The sequence below is a fragment of the Callorhinus ursinus genome, unplaced genomic scaffold, assembly GCF_003265705.2.
Source record: "Callorhinus ursinus isolate GAN/ISIS: 27379988/994484 unplaced genomic scaffold, GSC_fseal_2.0 scaffold7, whole genome shotgun sequence".
Taxonomy (NCBI): domain Eukaryota; kingdom Metazoa; phylum Chordata; class Mammalia; order Carnivora; family Otariidae; genus Callorhinus; species Callorhinus ursinus.
The window spans coordinates 74,611,840-74,632,817 of NW_027397069.1; the positions used below are offsets into that span (position 1 = coordinate 74,611,840).

General features: G+C 35.7%; 1 protein-coding gene across 3 annotated transcripts in view; it reads left to right on the top strand.

The window, feature by feature from the left end:
• XPO4 (exportin 4) overlaps positions 1-20,978 on the top strand; it is a 121,308-nt gene that overhangs the window by 63,178 nt on the left and 37,152 nt on the right. For all 3 annotated transcript variants that reach the window (XM_025875204.2, XM_073894792.1, XM_073894791.1), the window contains 3 exons: positions 6,891-7,003; positions 11,978-12,135; positions 12,390-12,564. In XM_025875204.2, the coding sequence (XP_025730989.1) occupies positions 6,891-7,003; positions 11,978-12,135; positions 12,390-12,564 (446 nt within the window). The remainder of the gene's footprint in view (positions 1-6,890; positions 7,004-11,977; positions 12,136-12,389; positions 12,565-20,978) is intronic.

Genomic DNA, 20,978 nt, shown 5'->3' on the forward strand with positions numbered 1-20,978 from the left:
AGCTAATTACTTACCAAATGTACCCCAGTCTCACTTTGTTGATGGAGACTGAGACGGAATCTACCTGCTTTCATTCTGTTTCAGATCATTGCTGTCCAGAGAAAGTGTCCTTGGTCCCATGATCCTCTGTCATATCATCATCCCAGTTTAAAAATGGCCTCTACGATCCTGGATGGTCTGATCTCTGTCTCCTTCTCAAAACTTTTCTGTGCTATTTTGTTAGAGCTGCTCTCACAGGCTGTTTCCTTCTGCCTTGGCACCTCTTCACATCGACTTTTTCTGCCTGGATACCTTCTCACAGTCTAGCATGTAGTAATAGATGCTTAACAAATACATATTATTTAATTAGTGAGGTAAGGTGATTTGATTCCAAAGTATTATTTTAGTTCTTGGCTGTTTGTTTATGCTGCTAAGATTATTTAGCTAGGAGTTCACCTGGTGTCCATAAATGCTTAAGGGTTTTGGCAATGCTAATCATAAATCACAGTATCATTTTGTAATAAGAATGTTTGGCAGGTATGTTTGGTATGTTGACTTTAATAATACTTCTTTTTTTAGTTTGGTTACACTGCCTTTTATTGATATTCTATTTTTGTGGATCTGATTTGGTTTTAGTAAAAAAAATTTCAACTCAGTCTCTTGGGGAAAGCTAACTGGATCATAAAATAGTAATGGGATATAGAAGCCTTCACCTAAATTAGGATTTCCAGTAAAGCCAATGTTACTATTTGCAGGCAAGGCTTGGGAAAACATTCAGGTGAGGTCAGTTCTCCTTTATTTTAAAGGACTTTTGGTTACTTGGACTAAATGCTGTCTGTAAGACTGGGCTCATTTGTTCTATGTTGTGCCAGAAAGAGAAATAACAGTTTTTATTGTTAGAAAAATTCATAGTGACAGAGATAAATGTTTAAGAAGAAAAACTTGGCTTACCCTTTGCCTCTGAAACTTGGTTTTACTAATGAGGTGGCTTAAAAAGAATATGGGAAGATGGAGAAATTAAAGTTTTTAATTACTTTTGTAAAATGTTCATTGTTGCTACAAGATCTTCCTGTATCATAAAGTATTTATAAGTATAGGCTATGGTAATTTTCATACTCTGTGTTTGTTTGAGGATGATTTGTCGTTATTGTATAACTCATTGTCTTTTTACTGTCCGTTACCACCACAAAATGATACCCTTCCTAAAGGTGTTAGTAGATGAACAACTCATTTGCATTTGTAAGGACCAGTGTCTCTGAAGATGACTTTTCTCCCCTCGTGTTAAGATATATGTGCTTACTGATAATACTGTTTGTTGTTTGAGACCTCAAGACTTGTTGTTCGGGACAGAAGACTTAGTAGGATTTATCCAGTGACGGTCAGTAGCAGGGTGCATTCAATTCTGTCCTTCTGGCTCTTAGCCTGGTGTGTTTCTCTCTGTCATGCAGTTATAAAATAGGGCAGGTGGTACATTTATATGCTTTTGAATTCTTAGAAGTTTCTGAGCTTTCTTCAGAGAATTTTAGAGCTAGATAGGAACATTGTGAAACAGACGGTAGAGAATAGTTAATTCTTCGCTGTTCTGAAGTGCAGTTGAATTTACGTCTAGCTGCAGCTGATTTTCCAGAGGATTAAGATAGCATTGAACTTATAAGACTGGTTGGGTTTTTGCACTTCAGTATTTGAACCCTTGTTAAGAGGGGAGTGGGCTTGTATTTGATACAATGACAGAAATATTGTACTATAACTTGTGGTTTTTGAATTTGGTGAAAATATGGGAAGGTAAAGTAAGATTAGATGTGGATGACAGATTTTTAAAAAGACAGGATTATTGAAAGACAAAGCTCCGGATGGCTGTTTTACTGAATTCTTTATTGGGTTACAAATGAATTATTCTGATACAAAATATGAATTAGTTGAGTTTAGTATTTATTGTAGATAAATGTTTAAAGCCATAGGCTGAAAAAATTCTTGATTTAAAATCTGATTCAGATTTTGGTAAATGCTAGCTATTTAACTAGTATCAACCTGTTGTGAGTTGTAGGTCTCCTAAAATCTGATAGGTGTTTAATAGGTATAATAAATGATTAATTAGTAAATAATCACTTCATTGTTAGACTTCTCTTTCATTGATTTCATTGATTCATTTGGATGAAAAAGATAAAGCAGTATAATGTGTAGATATTACGGCATGTTAATGTAGTAGCATAAATCAAAACTTTAAATCATTTTTAAAATGTTGTCTTAAGAATAGAAATGCTAGGGTACCTGGGTGGCTCAAGTCGGTTAAGTGTCTGACTCTTAGTTTCAGCTCAGGTCATGATCTTGTGGTTGTGGGAGCAAGCCCCGCGTTGGGCTCTACTCATCATGGAGTCAGGTTGCCCTTCTCCCTTGCCCTCTGCTCCTCCTCTCTCTCTCTCAAATAAATAAAATCTTTATTAAAAAAAAAATAGAAATACTGGATTTCTGAATTTTAGAGGTAGTCTTTTGTTTCTAAAGTAGTCTACATTATGAATTATCTGGGAAAGAAGTGGTATTTTGGGGTGTCTTATACAAACATACAGAAATAATCAATTAATTGGCAGTACCAAATCAAAAATTGAATTACCCTGATTTTTTACATTTTGAATGTACAGGTGTGGTCCAGATCTATATATGACTGTTCTATTCACATTGTGATAGGCTTCTCACTGTTTTTTTTTTAATTGAAAAGTAATACTTGTACATTCATAGTAACAATATTTCAGGTAATACAGAAGAACCCTCATAGCCTTTTTTTTTTTTTGAAGTTTGTTTGTTATTTACTTGAGAGAGAGAGAGAAAGAACAAGAGCAGAGGAGATACGGAGAAGCAGACTCCCCGCCGAGCAGGAAGCCCAATGCGGGACTCGATCCCAGGACTCTGGAACTATGACCTGAGCCGAAGGCAGACGCTTAACTAACTGAGCCACCCAGGTGTCCCCTCATAGCTTCTTATGAAGGTAACCACATCAGCAGTTTGACAGCACAGTCTGCTAACTAAAACATGTATTTCTTGTCTGAATAGCTTTGTTCTTAAAAATTTGTTCCATTCATTATTACACTGTTTTTTTGTTGCTTTTAATATTTAAGTTTTTGTTAAAATGCTTTTGGGGTAGTTACATGTTCTTTCAACAGAAATATTATTTGTAATTAAATTACATGGTTGTATCTTATTGTACCAACATGAGTATGTGTGCACTTTTACTAAGCAAAAATGGTGGTGTTGGTTGTGCTGGGCTGACTTATAAGGAGAAGGTAGTTAAGTCTGCAGTGTTGTAGATTAATTCTTCAAAGAACAATTAGGGTAACCTCTGAGCGAAGTGTGTTATAAATGAGCTTTCTAATAGAAGGCAAACAACAGGGGCGCCTAGGTGGCTCAGTTCGTGATCCCAGGGTGCTGGGATCGAGCCCCCGCATCAGGCTCCCTGCTTGGCGGGAAGCCTGCTTCTTCCTCTCCCACTCCCCCTGCTTGTGTTCCCTCTCTTGCTGTGCCTCTCTCTGTCAAATAAATAAAAAATCTTAAAAAAAAAAAAAAAAAGGCAAACAACATGTCAAGATAAAAAGTCCTTTCTAGGTTTGGAGTTGGAAAACAAAAAACTCACATGAACTTTAAAATAATTAGGGGACCGGGGCACCTGGGTGGCTTAGTCGGTTAAGCATCTGCCTTCGGCTCAGGTCATGGTCCTGGGGTCCTGGGATCAAGCCCCACATCGGGCTCCCTGCTTAGCGGGGAGTCTGCTTTTCCCTCTCCCTCTGCTGCTCCCCCTGCTTGTATTTTCTCTCTCTGTCAAATAAATAAATAAGATCTTTAAAAAATAAAATAATTAGGGGGAAGGATTTTCTGATAGATGTCACATACAGAACTCACAGATCTCCATGTGGTGTTAGCAAAATGTAAGGAATTAACATTTTAAAAATATACTTGTCAGCTTTTAGAAGAAATTTGGCCGTACATACTGGGCACTAGGGAAAATATGTTTAAAACAGACGAGGATCAGGGAAGCTGAAACCAGGATTTAAGAAAATTAAAAGATTTGAGGATTATTTTGAACCTGAAGTTTAGGTGAGCAATTGCAATTAATTCCATTTCATATCTGGAAAAAGCCCTCTCTTAAATGTATGTCTTTCCATTTTCTCTTAGTATAAGTCCTTGCTATCCATAAGAATTTATGGAGCATACACTTTTTCTAAGTACAAAAAGGGTAGAAAAGAATTAAACAAGTATCTTGATTTAGGTTTTGTTTCCTTTTGTAATACTTATTAATCTTTGAAGTGATCACCTTCCACTCACTGAAGAACACTGGCAACCCCTTGTTGAGTATAACCAGGAGGCTTACTTAGGTTGCAGGAGAATTCTCGCCTTTCCTTGGAATGAGATTTTCCATATTTCCAAGACATAAATATTACTCACTTTACTTTTGCCAGTATTCTCCCAGTATTCTTCCTCTGTGCTTGAATTGTGTGGGGTTCTTGGGGGTTTTAGATTTTAGCTTTCTCTTGCAAGTACCAGCACCTGAAGTATTTGTCTTTCTTACTCTGAGAGAGAGCACCTTGCACTTGCTCACTGCCTGGGTGGCTATATTAATAAGAAAATTGACAGATGGTCTGCTTTGAGACGGACCATTTTACTACGGTTATGTGAATCTGTCTCATATCCCACCTAATTTAAAAATACATTTATACTTGGGACGCCTGGGTGGCTCAGTCGGTTAGGCATCTGCCTTCGGCTCAGGTCATGATCCCAGGACAGTCCCGCATCGGGCTTCTTGCTCAGTGGGGAGGCTTCTTCTCCCTTCTCCCTCTGCCTGCTGCTCCCCCTGCTTGTGCTCTCTCTGATCAATCAATCAATCAATTTATACCTTTTGTAAGCATATGAAGTACTAATTCTGTTACTTTTCTAGATGAAAATATTTAGTAAAATTATACACATATATTTTGTTTGTTAGATCTGGATGTCCAAAAAATAATAGTTTGTTACCATTTTACTATAAGATTGCAAACTCCTAAAAAATTGGAAGGAGATTGTCATGATTTTCTTTATGCAGGTGCTCAACACAGTACTGAGCATAAGTAATGATTTTTCATTACTGAACAGTATATATCAAAATCATTGCCTTTTAATTAATAAAATGAGACATTGAAATTTAAGGAAAATAGAGCTGGAAAAAAAGTAAGTGGAATATTTTTTATGAAGTACAAAGAATTTATTGCCTTACTCTTGGGTACTTTATTTCATATGCTCAAACCTTTTTTTATGCCCCAGACTTTTATTGTGGAAAATTTCAAAGATGTGCAAAAATAAAATACCCAGTTTCATTAGCTCTAAGTTTTTGTTTCAATCTATACTCTTCCATCCTCAGATAATTGTAAAGCAAATCCTAGACACCCTGTGATTTCATCCACAAATACTTGTTTCTCTAAGATAAGCCTTCATTTTAGACAACATGTAAAAATACCTAGTATTCAATCAGTATATTCTGAATGCAGAACACATTAACAACATAAGATCAAAATATGTGCCTAGTGCGAAAGTGAAATCATTTAAAAAACGATTAACACACTGAAAACTCTTAGTACTCATGGCCTGATTTTTTTTTTCTCTCTAAAATCCAGGCTTACTTCGTTTTAACTGTTGCTCTTGTATCTCTTGACTCTTTCCCTGCACCTCCACAAGGGGGCAGATAAAGGAAGGGAAAAGTGAAATTATGTGACTGACTTGAATTTCACTTTTATTCATCAATCAAATGGAGTTGCAGAACATTTTTGGAGCAATTTTTCTGAAATAAGCAAGCAGACTTCTCTTCTGAAACAACTTATAGTCCCCTCCTTGCTCTTGAGACAAAATATTAAGATATTTCAAAAGGGGGTTAAGTAATAAGCTTTTAAAAAATGATTTCCAAAGCATTTTCATAGCCTTTAATGTTCTCTGTTAATGATTTGGGCTTTAATGAAAATACAGCATTTGAACTTGTGTCTAATTTTTGCAAGCTATAATTTTGGATAACTATTTTTGAAATTTCTCATTGAGTGATGAGAATGTTGCCCTGTTGATGTATTTAGCTGGACATCTGATTAGCAGTGGAAGGGGCATAACTACTCTCTTCATGCCCAGACAGCTTTCCCTTTTCTTAAAAACCTCAGTTTCTACATCAGTGTCCTTGCGTGAATTATATTCATGGACACTTAAGAGTATATTATGGTTATTTGAAGTATGGCAAAGATAGGATTCCATTAGAAGCATGTTTGATATTGAAACACTTGAACACCATAAAAGTTGATTTTTAGTCTGTGGCATTTTAAATGAGTATCTATAGAGTTGTACATAAACTGATTATTTCTTTGTCTGGAATTGGCATTTGCATAATCTAATGTGTGGGAGTTTTTCTGCTTCAGTATGATGTATATTTGCTCTTGTTCTTTTTTTGTTACCCAGTGAATATACTTCTTTGGGAAAAATACTATTTTTTCAAGTAGTCTTTTATGAGACATATTTTATATATGTAGTTTTAGCTGTTAAGATATTGGGGGAAATGGTGGGATAAATATTTAGAAATTGATTTTTCCTTTCTTGTATATATTTTGGCATCAGTTTTATAGTCACATGTTTCCTTTTGTTGCTACCATTAAGATCTCTGATTATCAAAGTTTTTATATCCCTGCAGCATGACATGTAATTCTGATGAAACTGTGATTTTATATTCCTGTAGCATTTTTTTTAAGCACCTAATGACTTTTATTCCTTAGCTTCATGCATGAATTATGTAGCTTATGTGAAGAGGCTTAAACTGTTTCCATTACATTCTTTCTGGATTGCTCCTGTTATATTTAGGATATACTTATACTTTAGACAAAGTAAGAATGTTATTGTTGTTGACCTTGACACTAGATAACTGGGCAGACATTATATAGCTATGTTTGAATCCTCACAAAATGTGCTGTTAAAGCCAACAGAGTCCTGGCGGGAGACTCTTCTGGATAGCAGAGTTATGGAGCTGTTCTTCACAGTAAGTCTTGCTTTTCATCTCTGGTGGTGAAGGCCAAGGAAGAGTGCCACTGAAAAGAGTACATGTTTTGTATTTTTAAGTAAAATAGGACAGATTACTTTCTCCTCTGAGGCCTTCTGTTCTAACCAATACATCTGCTTAAATAGAAATTATATAGAAATGTTCTTGCTAATTTATGAAAATGTTATTTAAGTATGAAGAGTTGAATATCCTGGAGCCGAAGTTCTCAAACTTTTTGATCTCAAGACCCCTTTACATTCTTAAAAATTATTGACGACTCCGAAGAGCTTTTGTTTATGGGGTTATATCTGTTAATATTTACCATATTAAAAATTCAAACTGAAAACTTTAAAAAGTAATTAATTCATTTAAAAATAGCAATACGAGGGGGCACCTGGCTAGCTTAGTTGGTGGAGCATGCAACTCTTGATTTCAGGGTTGTGGGTTCCAGCCGCATGTTGGGTAGAGAGATGACTTGAGAATAAAATCTTAAAAAAAAAAAATAGCAACACCAAACCATTACATATTAACATAACATTTTAGTGAACAAATAGCTATAGGGAAGTTTCCTGAAAAGAGTGGCATTGTTTTATAATTTTGCAGAACTCAGATGTTATGCTTAATAGAAGATAGCCAGATTTCTCAGATCTGCTTCTGCATCCAGTTGGTTGTAATATTATTACAGGTAAAGTAACCTTGAGGAGACTCCACTGTATACATGTATGACAGTGAGAATGGAAAGGGCAGATACTGTGTTAGTATTAGTATGAAAATAGTTTTGCCCTTATAGATAACCTGACATGATCTTAGGAATGTCTCAGGATCCCTGGACCACACTTTGAGAACCACTGTAGTAGAGTAGTATACTTTGTACTAATTTATCAGTCATGGGTTAAGTTAGTGTTATTGAATAGCAATTTATTTCAATTATAACTTTATTTTTTTAAAGATTTTTTATTTATTGAGAGAGAGAGAATGGTAGAGAGAGAGCATAAGAGGGAAGAAGGTCAGAGGGAGAGGCAGACTCCCTGCTGAGCAGGGAGCCTGATGCGTGACTCGATCCTGGGACTCCAGGATCATGACCTGAGCTGAAGGCAGTCGCCAAACCAACTGAGCCACCCACACACCCTCAATTATAACTTTAAATAGTCCTGTTTGTTATTTGCTAAATATCAAGAAGTAAGCAATATGTTCCTATGTTTGCTCATGAGGGTCCCCACTACAGTAGTCCAAAGCTGGTGAAAAAAATGTGTGTATGGAGTGGGGAGGGATGCTGATTTGCTATTAATAGTGCAAGCACACAAGTTAGTTAGATATAATGACTGGGGTAAAAGTCCAAATAAAGACCAATTAAGAAAAAAAGAAAGGATGGGGCGCCTGGGTGGCTCAGTCATTAAGCGTCTGCCTTCCACTTGGGTCATGATCCCGGAATCCTGGGATCGAGTCCCACGTCGGGCTCCCTGCTTGGCGGGAAGCCTGCTTCTCCCTCTCCCACTCCCCCTGCTCGTGTTCCTGCTCTCGCTATCTCTCTCTCTGTCGGATAAATAAATAAAATCTTAAAAAAAAGAAAGGAAGCCCTTTTACTTAATCCCAACCATTTTAGTTTCTTACCTTTTCATTTGTTAGAAAAACATTATTTACTATCCTTACAACTGCCTTCCTTTTCTGAACAAACCATTTAAAACATTGTAGTTTTGTGGTATATATTTTACAATACCTGGAATAAGGTTAGTCATCCATGGTTATACATAAAAATGAAATAAAATAGAAATGTTCGGAATAAACATTACCTTACATTTTATCCTTTAAATCAGAAAAATGATGACTAAAAACACTGTCAGTACCAAAGCGGTAATTGTAACTAAATTAACAAATTCTGTTGCCTACCACATCTGACAGAAATTGTTTTGATACATATCCAAGTTCAGTTCTTTGTGTTATTCATTTGACTGAAAGAAGATCCCATTCCAGCAGTTTTTGAAAAGGTGAAAAACTTGCTGGCAGTACTGGAAACAGCTCCCCCAAATCTGAACAGCTGTCTAGACAAACTAGACAGCTGCTCCTGTCAGCTGTGAACCACCCCATGCAAATAGCTTCTGAAGTTGAGAGTTAACCCTTTTTACTGTGTTATTTTAACATTTTTGTGTTTGTGGCCTATTGCTTTCATTAAGGAGTTTTAATTTGTAACTTATTACAAAAATAACAGTGGCTAATCATTTAATTTCATTCATTTATTTGCAATTATGTGAATTCATTACCTAATAGAAAGCAGTTTTCTATTGGATATCCTTATTTCTCTAGATTTGAGTAGGTAGACATAAATATACTATTGCATGAATTTAAGACTTTAAATGTGTTGGTCACATCTGAATTTAGGAATACTCTAGGTTTCATTCTGTCCCTCAAAAGTTTACAGATGTCTCAATTTTTCTTTCTTTCATAAGGTATTAGAAAAACCACTCTCAGTTTTTCCTCCTACCTTTTTGATTCTCCTTGACCTCTCTTATTTTCTCTGCTTACTTCAAAACTTACTAGTGTTCTCTCTTAGTTCTCAACTTTGCTGACTGTATACACTTTTCTTGGGCTCTCTCTTCCACACGTAGGACTTCAAGCACCACTTCTGCACTGATGACTCCTAAATCTATATTCAGCACAGGCTGCTCCAGAGTTCCAGGGCCTTATAATCCAAGTGCTTACTCGATGTTTTAATTTGGATGGCCCACAGACATCTCAGATTCAGCATGTTCCAATAGAATTTATCTTACTAACTTGCTTCTCTTTACTCCTTGTCTTGCTTTGCCATTCACCTCCTTGGGTGTTCTGCTAGACTTTGCTTTTCTGTATCCCTCTGCTTTTCCTATTCAGGTGATAAATTCAGTTTTTAATTTGTATAATATAGTTCAGTTGCGGTAGAACTCCTTTGTAATGCTGACATTGGAAGAAGAGCAAGAATCTACTATATTATACAAGAATTAATCATTGGTTTATCATGAGTTTTATATGGTTCATATTTCAGAGAACATAAGTTTGAACAGTAGTACATGCAGGCTCTGAGGCAGTTTCTTTATTTTATTTTATTACATAATCAACATTAGCTATTTCGGTCATCATATATTTTGAGTCCTCACTTCTCGACCAGGAATGAGCAACATTTAGCTCTATAGGTAGAAAAGAAAACCTCTGTTGTCCGGGATTGCATTATATTCATTGGCAGAATGTACCCCTGGATAACATGTTTAAATGTTGATTAGGTTAAAAGGCATGATGAGAGAAATTTAGTTACAGTTTTCAGATAAGGAATTTGAGAATGTGTTGTGTTCAGAAGTTCTTGAGTTGGACAATGTAGATATATGAATTTGTGTATTATACTTTTAATTTACTATTTAAAACTTAAAATGTAATAGGGTATATTTTGAGAAACATTTGTGTTATTCTAGACCAGGGATTGGCAGACTTTTTCTGTAAAGACCAGGTAGTAAATATTCGGCTTTGCAGGTCATATGTTCTCTGAGGCAGCTGTTTAGCTCTGCCATTGTTGGACAGAAGCAGCCATGATGATACCTAAACAAATTCGTGTGGCAGTGTTCCTGTAGAACTTTATTCACAGTTATTAAAATGTGAATTTTGTATAATTGTCTTGTGTTTGAAATTAACATTTTTCTTTGATTTTGTTTTCCTCAACCCTGTAAAAATGTAAAAACCATCTGATAGGCCATACAAAATAAGCAGGAAGCCAGATTTGGCCATAGGCTATGGTTTGCCAACCCCCGTTCTAGACCAAAGAGGGTGGAATATTTTAAACATGTCAATAGATCAGTTAATTTTGTGACTCTTTAGTATTTTAAATTTCTTACAGCCTTAAGAAGTTCAAGGTTTAAAGATGAATGAAATCAGTCTGTGAATAAGGATTTGAGTGTTCAGTGTCCCAAAAATGTACCTGTGAATACTTAAGAGAAATATGGTAACTTCAAGTAATTTATAAATGATTTGCAGAGTCATAGTGAACGTTAACTTGAAACAAATAGAGAACCAATGTTTAAAATTCTGTGACATTCAGAAAGCAAAGAGATTTGTGTAAGAAAAGAAGGGCTGGAGAAGTCAGATGCTTGTGGAAAGTAGAAAATGGTTGCCGTTAAATGTGGTTGGTGGATTAGGATAAAAAATTACCTGTAATTTCTTTCCTAAGTGTATTTTCCTGTTTAATTATGTCAGATCACAGAAATGAAACATCTTTTAAAATCTGAGAATATTAATAACACACTAAAACTAGGGAGCAGTATTTCAGAGCATTTCCTTCATATAGAATACTGTGTACCAGATGTTTCACATCAGTATTGCATCCTTGAAATAAGATCTAGATGAGGTTTAAAGTGGACTTAAATATAATTTAAATAAAATTTAAAAAATTCAGCCATTAATAGCAATGGTATAGGATAAAATGAAATTCAGACAAATTGTGGGCAATCTCAGTAATGAAAGAGTGTGCTTATATAGTGGTTGAATGGGTGAATGCCTAGGGATTGAAAGGTATATTGGTTTTCTAAGTGTGCAACTGTTTACTTCTGCTAAAGCAGCATCTATATACTCTTGATTGAACTTGTCTGCTAACTTTAGCAAGAAGCTGTAGCTAGGCATAGTTAGCATAATACAGATGACTGTCGTTGTTGCTGTTTTTAGAAGAAGCAGTATGTCTGACTGGCTGGCATCTGTTTCTCTCTTTGTCATAACATGCTGGAGACAGTTCAATTTTCAAAATGTAGGTAGCCTTCAGTTAAAAATTACTTGATAAGTTTAAAATCATGGCTTATAATGTAAAGTGGACTGAGGGACAATTTTCAAATTAAGTTCAGGAATTAATTTTCTAGAATTAACCAGCTACAGTGAATTTTTTCTCTTACCTCATTCGGCATGATAGACACGTGACCCTTACAAAAGAAGAATTTATTTTTATGGATTAGTAATTCTTTCTAACAGGTACATCGAAAAATCAGAGAAGATTCAGATATGGCACAAGATTCTCTTCAGTGCCTTGCCCAGTTAGCTTCTCTTCATGGACCTATCTTCCCCGATGAAGGATCACAAGTTGATTATCTAGCACACTTCATTGAGGGATTACTGAATACTATCAATGGGTAGGTATACTTGCCATTTATAACTGAAAAAGGAACTTTCAGTTTTTTCTTTGTGTTTAACATTAGAGGAGAAAAACCAGTGATTTTTTTTTCCCTGTTTATATTCTGAAGTATAGTTATATGGGTAATTTGAAATTAATACACAGAGACACGCCTTTAAAAATGAATGGGTGACAATATTTGCATGTTTGGAAATGAGTTCTTGGGACTTTTCTTCTACTACCACTTAATAATACTCATTATTTGATTTGTAGAATTGAAATAGAAGATTCAGAAGCTGTGGGAATCTCCAGCATTATCAGCAACCTGATAACTGTGTTCCCTCGAAATGTTTTAACTGCCATTCCAAACGAACTTTTCTCGTCCTTTGTTAATTGCCTCACACACCTCACTTGTTCTTTTGGGCGAAGTGCTGCATTGGAAGAAGTGGTGAGTGCCTATTCTGAAATAAATTGTGTCCGTTCCGTTTTTTACAAGGAAATTTGCTGTGCCTCTGCAGCATTTCGCATGACAAGTAATTAAGCAAGTGCTAGCTATTGTTGAAATTGCATTTTTGTTTATATGTGCAAATTATTTGTAATCTCTGTTTAGAAACATTACTTTTAAAGTCTTGTGGATTAAAATCACTTTAATAGATTAAATTTATTGGTGTCAAGATTTTAATTTTGAGATAATTGAGTGTCTGAATGTAGGAAATGGAATGAAGTGCCTATATTAAGAATTATGTTGCAAGCCCATTTTAACAATGAAAATTTTAAGTTTAAAAATTGCTAATATGGTAATTTTATATTTTTTGAGGATTAAAAAATCTGGATTTATCTGGAAATTATATGAACATAATTTGGTTCAAATAATTGTAATCATGCTGGTTTTGATTAGGCTGTATTTAATTTTTTTGATGCTATGGTTTAATAGTATATCTTGGTAGAATTTAATTTTCTTTAAATCAAGATCAATAACAGTACTAAAGATGTGTTTTGGTACAAGTTGTCAATTGTATATTTTCCAAATATAAAATTTAATTTAGGAAACTAAAACTCCTTGACAACACAGCTGTGTTTATAAGAGTTACTGTGAATAACTGCATTAATCATGGGAAATAATTGATTTTTTCCTCTCTAGTGGTTCTTAAATTGTTGAAACTAATTTTTCTTTTTATGAATCGAAATGTGGGTTTTTTTCAGAGATCGTAAGTAAAAAATATTTGTAGATATCTGTTTGAATTTTATGTTAAATCCTAACTGAGTTGTTTTGTTGGGGGTCTGGCAACATCTTTGTGAGTTTTTGTATCCCTTTAGGGGTGTTCAGAAGATAGAGAACTGGAGAATGATTTATGTAGTTGGACACTTTAGTGGTTTGATGAGTAAAGGAACCAGGTCAGGCAGGTATTTATGTGTTGGAAAAAAATGTAGGTAGCAGAGGAGTAGAAGCTTAAAGGCATCATGTGTGAGATTTGAATTTCTCGGGGAAATATTATGTTCTGAGCATAGAAATATGGGGAAATTTTAAGAATTTAAGCTTGATTCAAACCCCTTTCAAATTAGCACAAATTCTGAATCAAATCAGGTTTCAATTTTACATGGTTTCATTGTGCTTTCTCCCACCTTGGTTTGTTCTCTGTTCTAAACCAGGTGGATTAAACAGTATGTTGATCACGTATTTAGAAACGGCTATTTTTTAGTTTGTTTGTGGGTTAAGGAAGTTCCTAAGCGGGGTGCCTGGGTGGCTCAGTTGTCGAGCATCTGCCTTTGGCTCAGGTCATAATCCCAGGGTCCTGGTATCGAGCCCCGCATCGGGCTCCCTGCTGAGCGGAGAGCCTGCTTCTCCCTCTACCTCTGCCTGCCGCTCCCTCTGCTTGTACTCTCTCTTTCCTGTCAAATAAATAAAAAATCTTAAAAAAAAAAAAAATGAAGTTCCTAACACTTTATAGAAGAATTGCTGGAAGATATATAACATTCTTGGTTGCAGATTTTAAGTTTAGAATTCATTTATTTTGACCAGGAGACTGACAACTTGGAAAACAATTTTTCTGTCAAGATAGAGAAATTTTAGAATACAGAAAGCCTATATACACTGATGTATATTGTGCTTGTTTCACAAGAAGGTGTGGTGTAGATATGATATACCTAATAGATTTCATTTAAGAAAAGTGTTATTTCTTTTTATTTGTTTTAATTAATTTAATTGATCTGTCTGTGATGTTTAAAAATGGTTTTAAAAATAATCGGTTACCGGGACACCTGGGTGGCTCAGTTGGTTAAGTGTCTGCCTAGGCTCAGGTCATGATCCCCGGGTCCTGGGATTGAACCCGACATCAGGTTCCCTGCTCAGTGGGGAGCCTGCTTCTCCTTCTCCCTCTGCTGCTCCCCCTGCTTGTGCTCTCTCTCACTCTGTCTCCTGCTCTCTGTCAAATAAATAAATACAATCCTAAAAAAAAAAATTGGCTACCTACCTCTGAAACTAATATACTATATGTTAATTAATTGAATTTAAATTGAAAAAAAATAATTGGTTACCTCTTAAAAAAGGCAAAGGGGAAAGATTTGTCTAAAGCTTTGTATTGCTCAGAGGATCCAGATAGGCGAGGTTTGGTGAAGTTGAGGGCTAAGAGGGAGGCCCCTCAGTATGAGTTGCCAGAAAACTAAACAAATCCTCCTAAATGTCATCTCAACCTCATGTGGTTTTCATTATATCTTGTGTGTGCTGGGGGAAGGGAGCCTGGGGAATGTGCAACTAATACCAAAGTACATGAACAAATCTAGCCAAACCAGGGTGGAAGTTCTAGGACACAGGTCACATCATCTTTTGTTTCCTTGGGCACCCAGTGATTGTAGTACTAGTACATAATACATAGTTGTCAACCTCAGATGGAAAAATATATTTAAAAAATGATCTTTTAAGTAAAAATAGAAAAATTGAGACATATTAAAAAAAACTGCTTTGAGAGTCAGTGTGATACAGAAGGATCATGAACATTGGAAGGAGACAGTACTGTCATGAGCCAAGTAATTATAAACTACAGAACCTTGGACAAATTGCTTGACCTTTTTTGAGCATGTTGATATAGGTAGGATAATAATTCCTTCTAGTGTTCCATGGGGTGGGTTAACTATACGGAAGTGCCTGTACAGTACGCACAATAAAATGTGGAATAATAATGATAAAAATGAACCTTTAAATAATAGCACTTATTGAGAACCTGTGATATGTAAACTGTTTTACCAAGGTAAGACAAGTTCTTGAGTTTTGTGCAAACCAATAGTTTTAATATTACTTTTCTTCACAATTTTAGTTTTATGAAATGTTTTGTTTTTCTCTAATAGCGAAGGAGGTTTTTTTTGCCCCCAATAGGAAAATAGATTCAGCATATACACTTATGTGTTATTGTGAGAATATTTTTTCAAAACTATATTTATTTAGGAATACATACAGATTGTTCGTTTTTTAGAAGTTTATGTCTCTGATGGTAATTATGTGGCTGTAGCAAGAAAAAAAACCTACATGGGAAGAGAAATTTGTGGTACTAATGTGTGTTTCATGAAACATGTCTTTGCTTGGTGTATTTAGCCTATGTGTGAAGATAGTTATTTATGACTGTTCTTCAACTTGCAGTGAACTGAAAGTCTGTGCTCAAAAAGAGTAATTCCAGTCTTCAGCCAAGTTGTTCTGTTGGCTGTTAAAATTTCCTGGTATTACTTGAGGCTTCCTGAAGCCAAGAATTTTTTCATTGCACCCCAGAAATCAGATACTGTCTATTCCTGGACTGAAGAGATGAGAATACTGTAGAGATGGAATCATTGCCTTAAAAACTAAAATTCTAACAAAATAATTGTTCACATTATATAAGTTGTCTTATAAAATTTATAATACTAGTACATCCATTTGAATCGATTCAGTGAAATTTGAAGAGACTATGACTTGAACTCTGTACTCTAGTTTGTTTCTTGGTTTCTTTTGTCAATAGAAAATTTTAAGTTCAGCCCCCAGTAGGTTCATCAGACAGGAGCCACATAACTTGTTCAGTTAATTGAGCAGAGCAGCCAGGCACAATGCTTAAACCTTGAAGTGTGTGTGTGTTTGGGTGTGCATGTATGTTTCGGGGTGGATATGTAAAGGAGGTGGTAGTAGGTAAACTTTGTAAAGAAGGAACTTTAATTGTAGCCTAAGCTCGAGACCAGCAGGACAAGGCAGTAAAGAGAAAGATACTTGATAAAGTTGTTAGGAAGTTCATTATAGAGTGTAACGTGGTAAAGTAACTTTGCAGTTTGTTGGATGAGTGAGTACATGTGAAGTTCAGCATTCTTCATTCAGAATCTATTTTCTCTGGCTCAGTGAATAATTACTTTGTGGGGAGGAGACGTAGTGAAAAGGAAAGCATCAAAGCCAAATTATAAATTGAAATTGAGAACTGGGAAGCATAAATTTGGGACATTTCAGTGATAAGAGGGAAAGCTGTTAACTCACTTTCTGGCATGGTGATGTCCGTACAATATACACGTATAGTTGGCCTTGCCCCTTAACTCACAAGAAGATGGGACTGTTTGAGAAGCCATGCCAACCTCCCCACCCAGTGGTTCTGATGGCCAGGGAAGAGTAAACTGTGATATAGTAGAGAGCAAGACAGCTGTCCAGCCCCATTATGTGCATTCATTTCATCCGCTTGAAAGAGTTTTTTTTTTAAAAACGAGAATTAGATGAGGTGCATGAGTCTTTTTTAAACCTTGCATGTTTAAAGTATACTTCTTAATATTAACAGCTTTACCTCCATTAGGATATTTGTTAGAAAATTGGCTATTATTGCACCTTAAATAAAGATTCTTACTAAAGAAGTCTTTAAAAAATAATTTCACTGTTTTGGGGCGCCTGGGTGGTTCAGTCGTTAAGCATCTGCCTTCAGCTCAGATCACGATGTCAGGGTCCTGGGATCAAGCCCCACATCGGGCTCCCTGCTCTACAGGAAGCCTGCTTCTCCCTCTCCCACTCCCCCTGCTTGTGTTCCCTCCCTTGCTGTGTGTCTGTCAAGTAAATAAATAAAATCTTTAAAACTAATAATAATTTCACTGTTTTATTTAATCCTGATTGGATCATAATTTTACCAATGCATTGTTTTCCTGACTTGTATATGAGTCACCTCCGGTTTTCTCAATTTGCTGTGCTAATCCTAGCACAGAACCAGTGTCTATGTTTTACAGAATTCTTGCACTTGAGGTGGAGTATAGTTGGTTGAAAGTAAAGCTTACCTATTGTCATAACTGTTGTTCCATATAGTATCCTTTGTATTGTTTAAAACAGTGTTATTAGCATTAGAAGCCTAACCAGATCTAATATGCCAGGGGTTCAAAAATGAACACTAGAGTGAGGTAGAAAGAAGGGATTGCCCTTTTACCCCTTGTAAGCCAGGCAAGTCCCTGAGATGTCAGCCCATGAGGATTATTGCTGGATTAATTCAATTCCATAAATATTTATTGACACCTACCATGTACCAGGTAGGGTGCTTGTAATAAGTAATATACATTACTTAGCATTTAGAATTTGAAAATTCAGGTGCATTTCCAAAAGCAAGAAAATATATTAAGGAATTTGTAATGTTTAAAAAAAACTCTGAAAATTACAGCTCAGACTCTTGGTGTTTTCATGGGGGCAGATTCCCTCCCCCCCCCAGTGATCTATCTATAGGATTCTTCTAACAGCTGCAGTACTTGTCCACTAAATCAATTTCTCTTGGGGTCTTTTATAAGCCAGGAATACTGTTAGCTGCATAGGTATGCTGAAGTTAAATTAATTCTGTGCCTTTAGGGCTGGCTAGAAGAAAAAAAAAATAAGAGAATGAATTAATTCCTTTTGCATTTAACATTCAAAGCCTTCTAAATTTTTAAGTCGAGTTCATGAAGTTTTATTTGTGACATTTCTGTGATTTTATCTATATTGCCTTATTTGCCTTAAATAATGCTACACCAGGAAAAGAATCTAAATTCTTCCAACCAGTGAACAACAGCATAAACTAATAAGAGTTCTTTGAGTCTTTAATCTTTCATATGTCCTTTCTTATTAATGTTTTACACTGTGCACTACATATATTATTTGATCTGTTGTTGGACTTGGGGGTTGTGCCAATGCCTATAAGTTTTAAACTTACTGTAAAATATTTCATTCATATAAAGTAAAAAATTTCATATATATATAAAAGTTATAAAAAATAATAAAATGAACAATTGTATACCAACCTCCAGATTAAGAAACAGTATATCGATAGAACTTTTTTTACTCTTACATTTACCTGGAGTTTTCTCCCCCCACCTTCTTTTATTGTCAGCACGTTTTGGTCTCATTAGTTATTTCTGCCAAATGATTTTTTCATCATGTTTGCAAAGGAACACTGCGAGTGGTCCGTGTTCTTGGCACTTCTTCCCCATCCTCTACAATCTCTGATTGTTTAATTTGTTTTCGCTCCCAAGTCCTTGTAAAGAGTAATAAAGTAGCACCAGCCTCAGGCCAGAGATATGGAACGCAGAGTTAAACCAGGTTAAGGAACTTCTTAAAGATTATTCCTTAGAAATAAAACTTTCTGTGGGAGAATGAATTATCTATCTTCCTGCATTTTTTTATGCCTGAATCATATGCTTTTTTTTTACTAACTCATGTAATTTATGTTTACATATGAAGAAAATACTGATGATCAAAGAATGAGCTTTTCAATTTCACGGACAATATTTGGAGTTCTCATGTTGGTTATTTGCTGTTCGTAGAAAAAAGGTCTATTGTAGTGGGATGGATCATACTAAATATCTGATAGTAACCATAGTCCCGTTATAGTTAGGAATAGATTTGGAATTGTTTACAGCATAACAATCAAATTTAGAACTACTCTAGCATGAGATGTATTTTCAATGCAAGAGTTACCTTTTGTACTTTTACAATATTTCATATTAGGGTTACACACACATGCACTTTATTATTTAGAACAATTTTAGATTCATAGCAAAATTGAATGAAAAATCAGAGTTCCCATATCCCATCCTTCCCCCCTGCCCCTACAAATGCAAACAGCCTCCCCTACTATCAACATCCCTCCACCAGTGTGGCAAACATTTGTTAAAATTGATGAACCAGGGCTGATACATCCTTATCCCCCAAAGTCCATAGTTTACATTAGAATTCACGCTTGGTGTTATGTGTTCTGTGGATTTTAACTAATGTGCAATGATATGTATTCACCATTACAGTATCATACAGGATAGTTTTGGGGCCTTAAAAATCTTTTGTGCTCCACCTCCTTCCCCTACCCCTGGCAACCAGTGATCTTTTTACTATCTCCATACTTTTGGGGGGTTTTAAAAAACATTTTAATTATTTATTTGACAGACAGAGAGAGAGAGAGCACAAGCAGGGGGAGCGGCAGGCAGAGGGAGAGGGAGAAGCAGGCTTCCCGCAGAGTAGGGAGCCTGATGCAAGGCTCGATTCCAGGACCCGGGGATCATGACCTGAGCCGAATGCAGCCATTTAACTGACTGAGCCACCCAGGCGCCCTTACTATCTCCATAGTTTTTGCCTTTTCCAGAATGTCATATAGTTGGAATCAAATAATAATGTTAGATTTTAATTTCTGAAATTGAATTTAGTGTCAAAAAGGGGGAGCAGATTCACATATACATATTTATTTTAGAAAGCTTCCTTTGTCAGCATCTTCATAAATAAAACTAATGACTTTTTTTTTATATTCACATAGACATAAACAGATATTTTTCTGTGGTTGAAGGGCTCCAGATTCACTCCTTTATACACTTCTAAGTTAATTATGAGCATTGAAATGTAAGTGCTGTTATCATAGTTTGATTACCTTTTCCACCCTCCATTCCCAAATGGAGTAAAGTGGGGTCAAGTAGTCTTATAAGCTCTAAGCCCCTCTCCAAAGCCTTTCTGGCAGCAGGCCTGACAATACTTAGGGCATGAGCACATAGTGTCTAGCTTGGACTCCTTCGTCATCTCTGTGCACGTGCTCTGGCTTGGCTGCTGGGTGTTGGCCAGTGTGGCCATGGAGCAGGGCCAAAGTATTATGAAAAAGCACTTGGTTAGGTTTCAGTTCTCCGTGATTAGACTGAAAGATTTAGTTGCCAATTGTCATCAACCAAATTTCTCACACTTTGCCTGATGAGTTACTTGTATTGGTATTCAGGAGGAACCAGAAGGCTCTTTAGAAGTTTTTAGTTCTTATTTTAAATCACCATCTAATGAATAGGGGCTCTTAGAGTCTGTGATTTTCTGCTTTGTCTAATATCAGGGCTTTCTAGGAGGGATTATTGCTCTTTCAATAATAAAAAAGCTTATAAGGCTTTTACATTTTATTTGTACTTTACTATATATGAATATTTATTATAACATTCGTTATATATGTACTAAAGAAAACAAAGATAATTTTAAGAAAATGTCCTGCCTCTTCGTTTTGAGATACCAGAGGTCAGAGGATGCTATTCCATAAGTTCCTCTTAAGATATGTTACCAGTCTGTTTATTTTGGCAAGATAAACTGTTAAGACTTAACAAATGATGTCTGCAAAGCACATGCTTCGTTAAGTATATAAACAGGCCACAGATGTTTCTTTGGGAAGAAACTATTTTATTCATCTCTGTATTCCAGTGCTTCACTCTTAGCATTCAATGTATCTTTGTTGAAGGAATAAAACCACCCTTTTTTCCTACTGCTAATACATTGAGCACTGTGCATGGCCATTTTAGCACTGTGTTCATTTTATAGATCTTTTCTTTGGTCCTCAAAACCACCATAGATGATTTTATTTATTATGTCATATTTGATACAGACAAAAAAATAAAATATGTTGTTCTAAA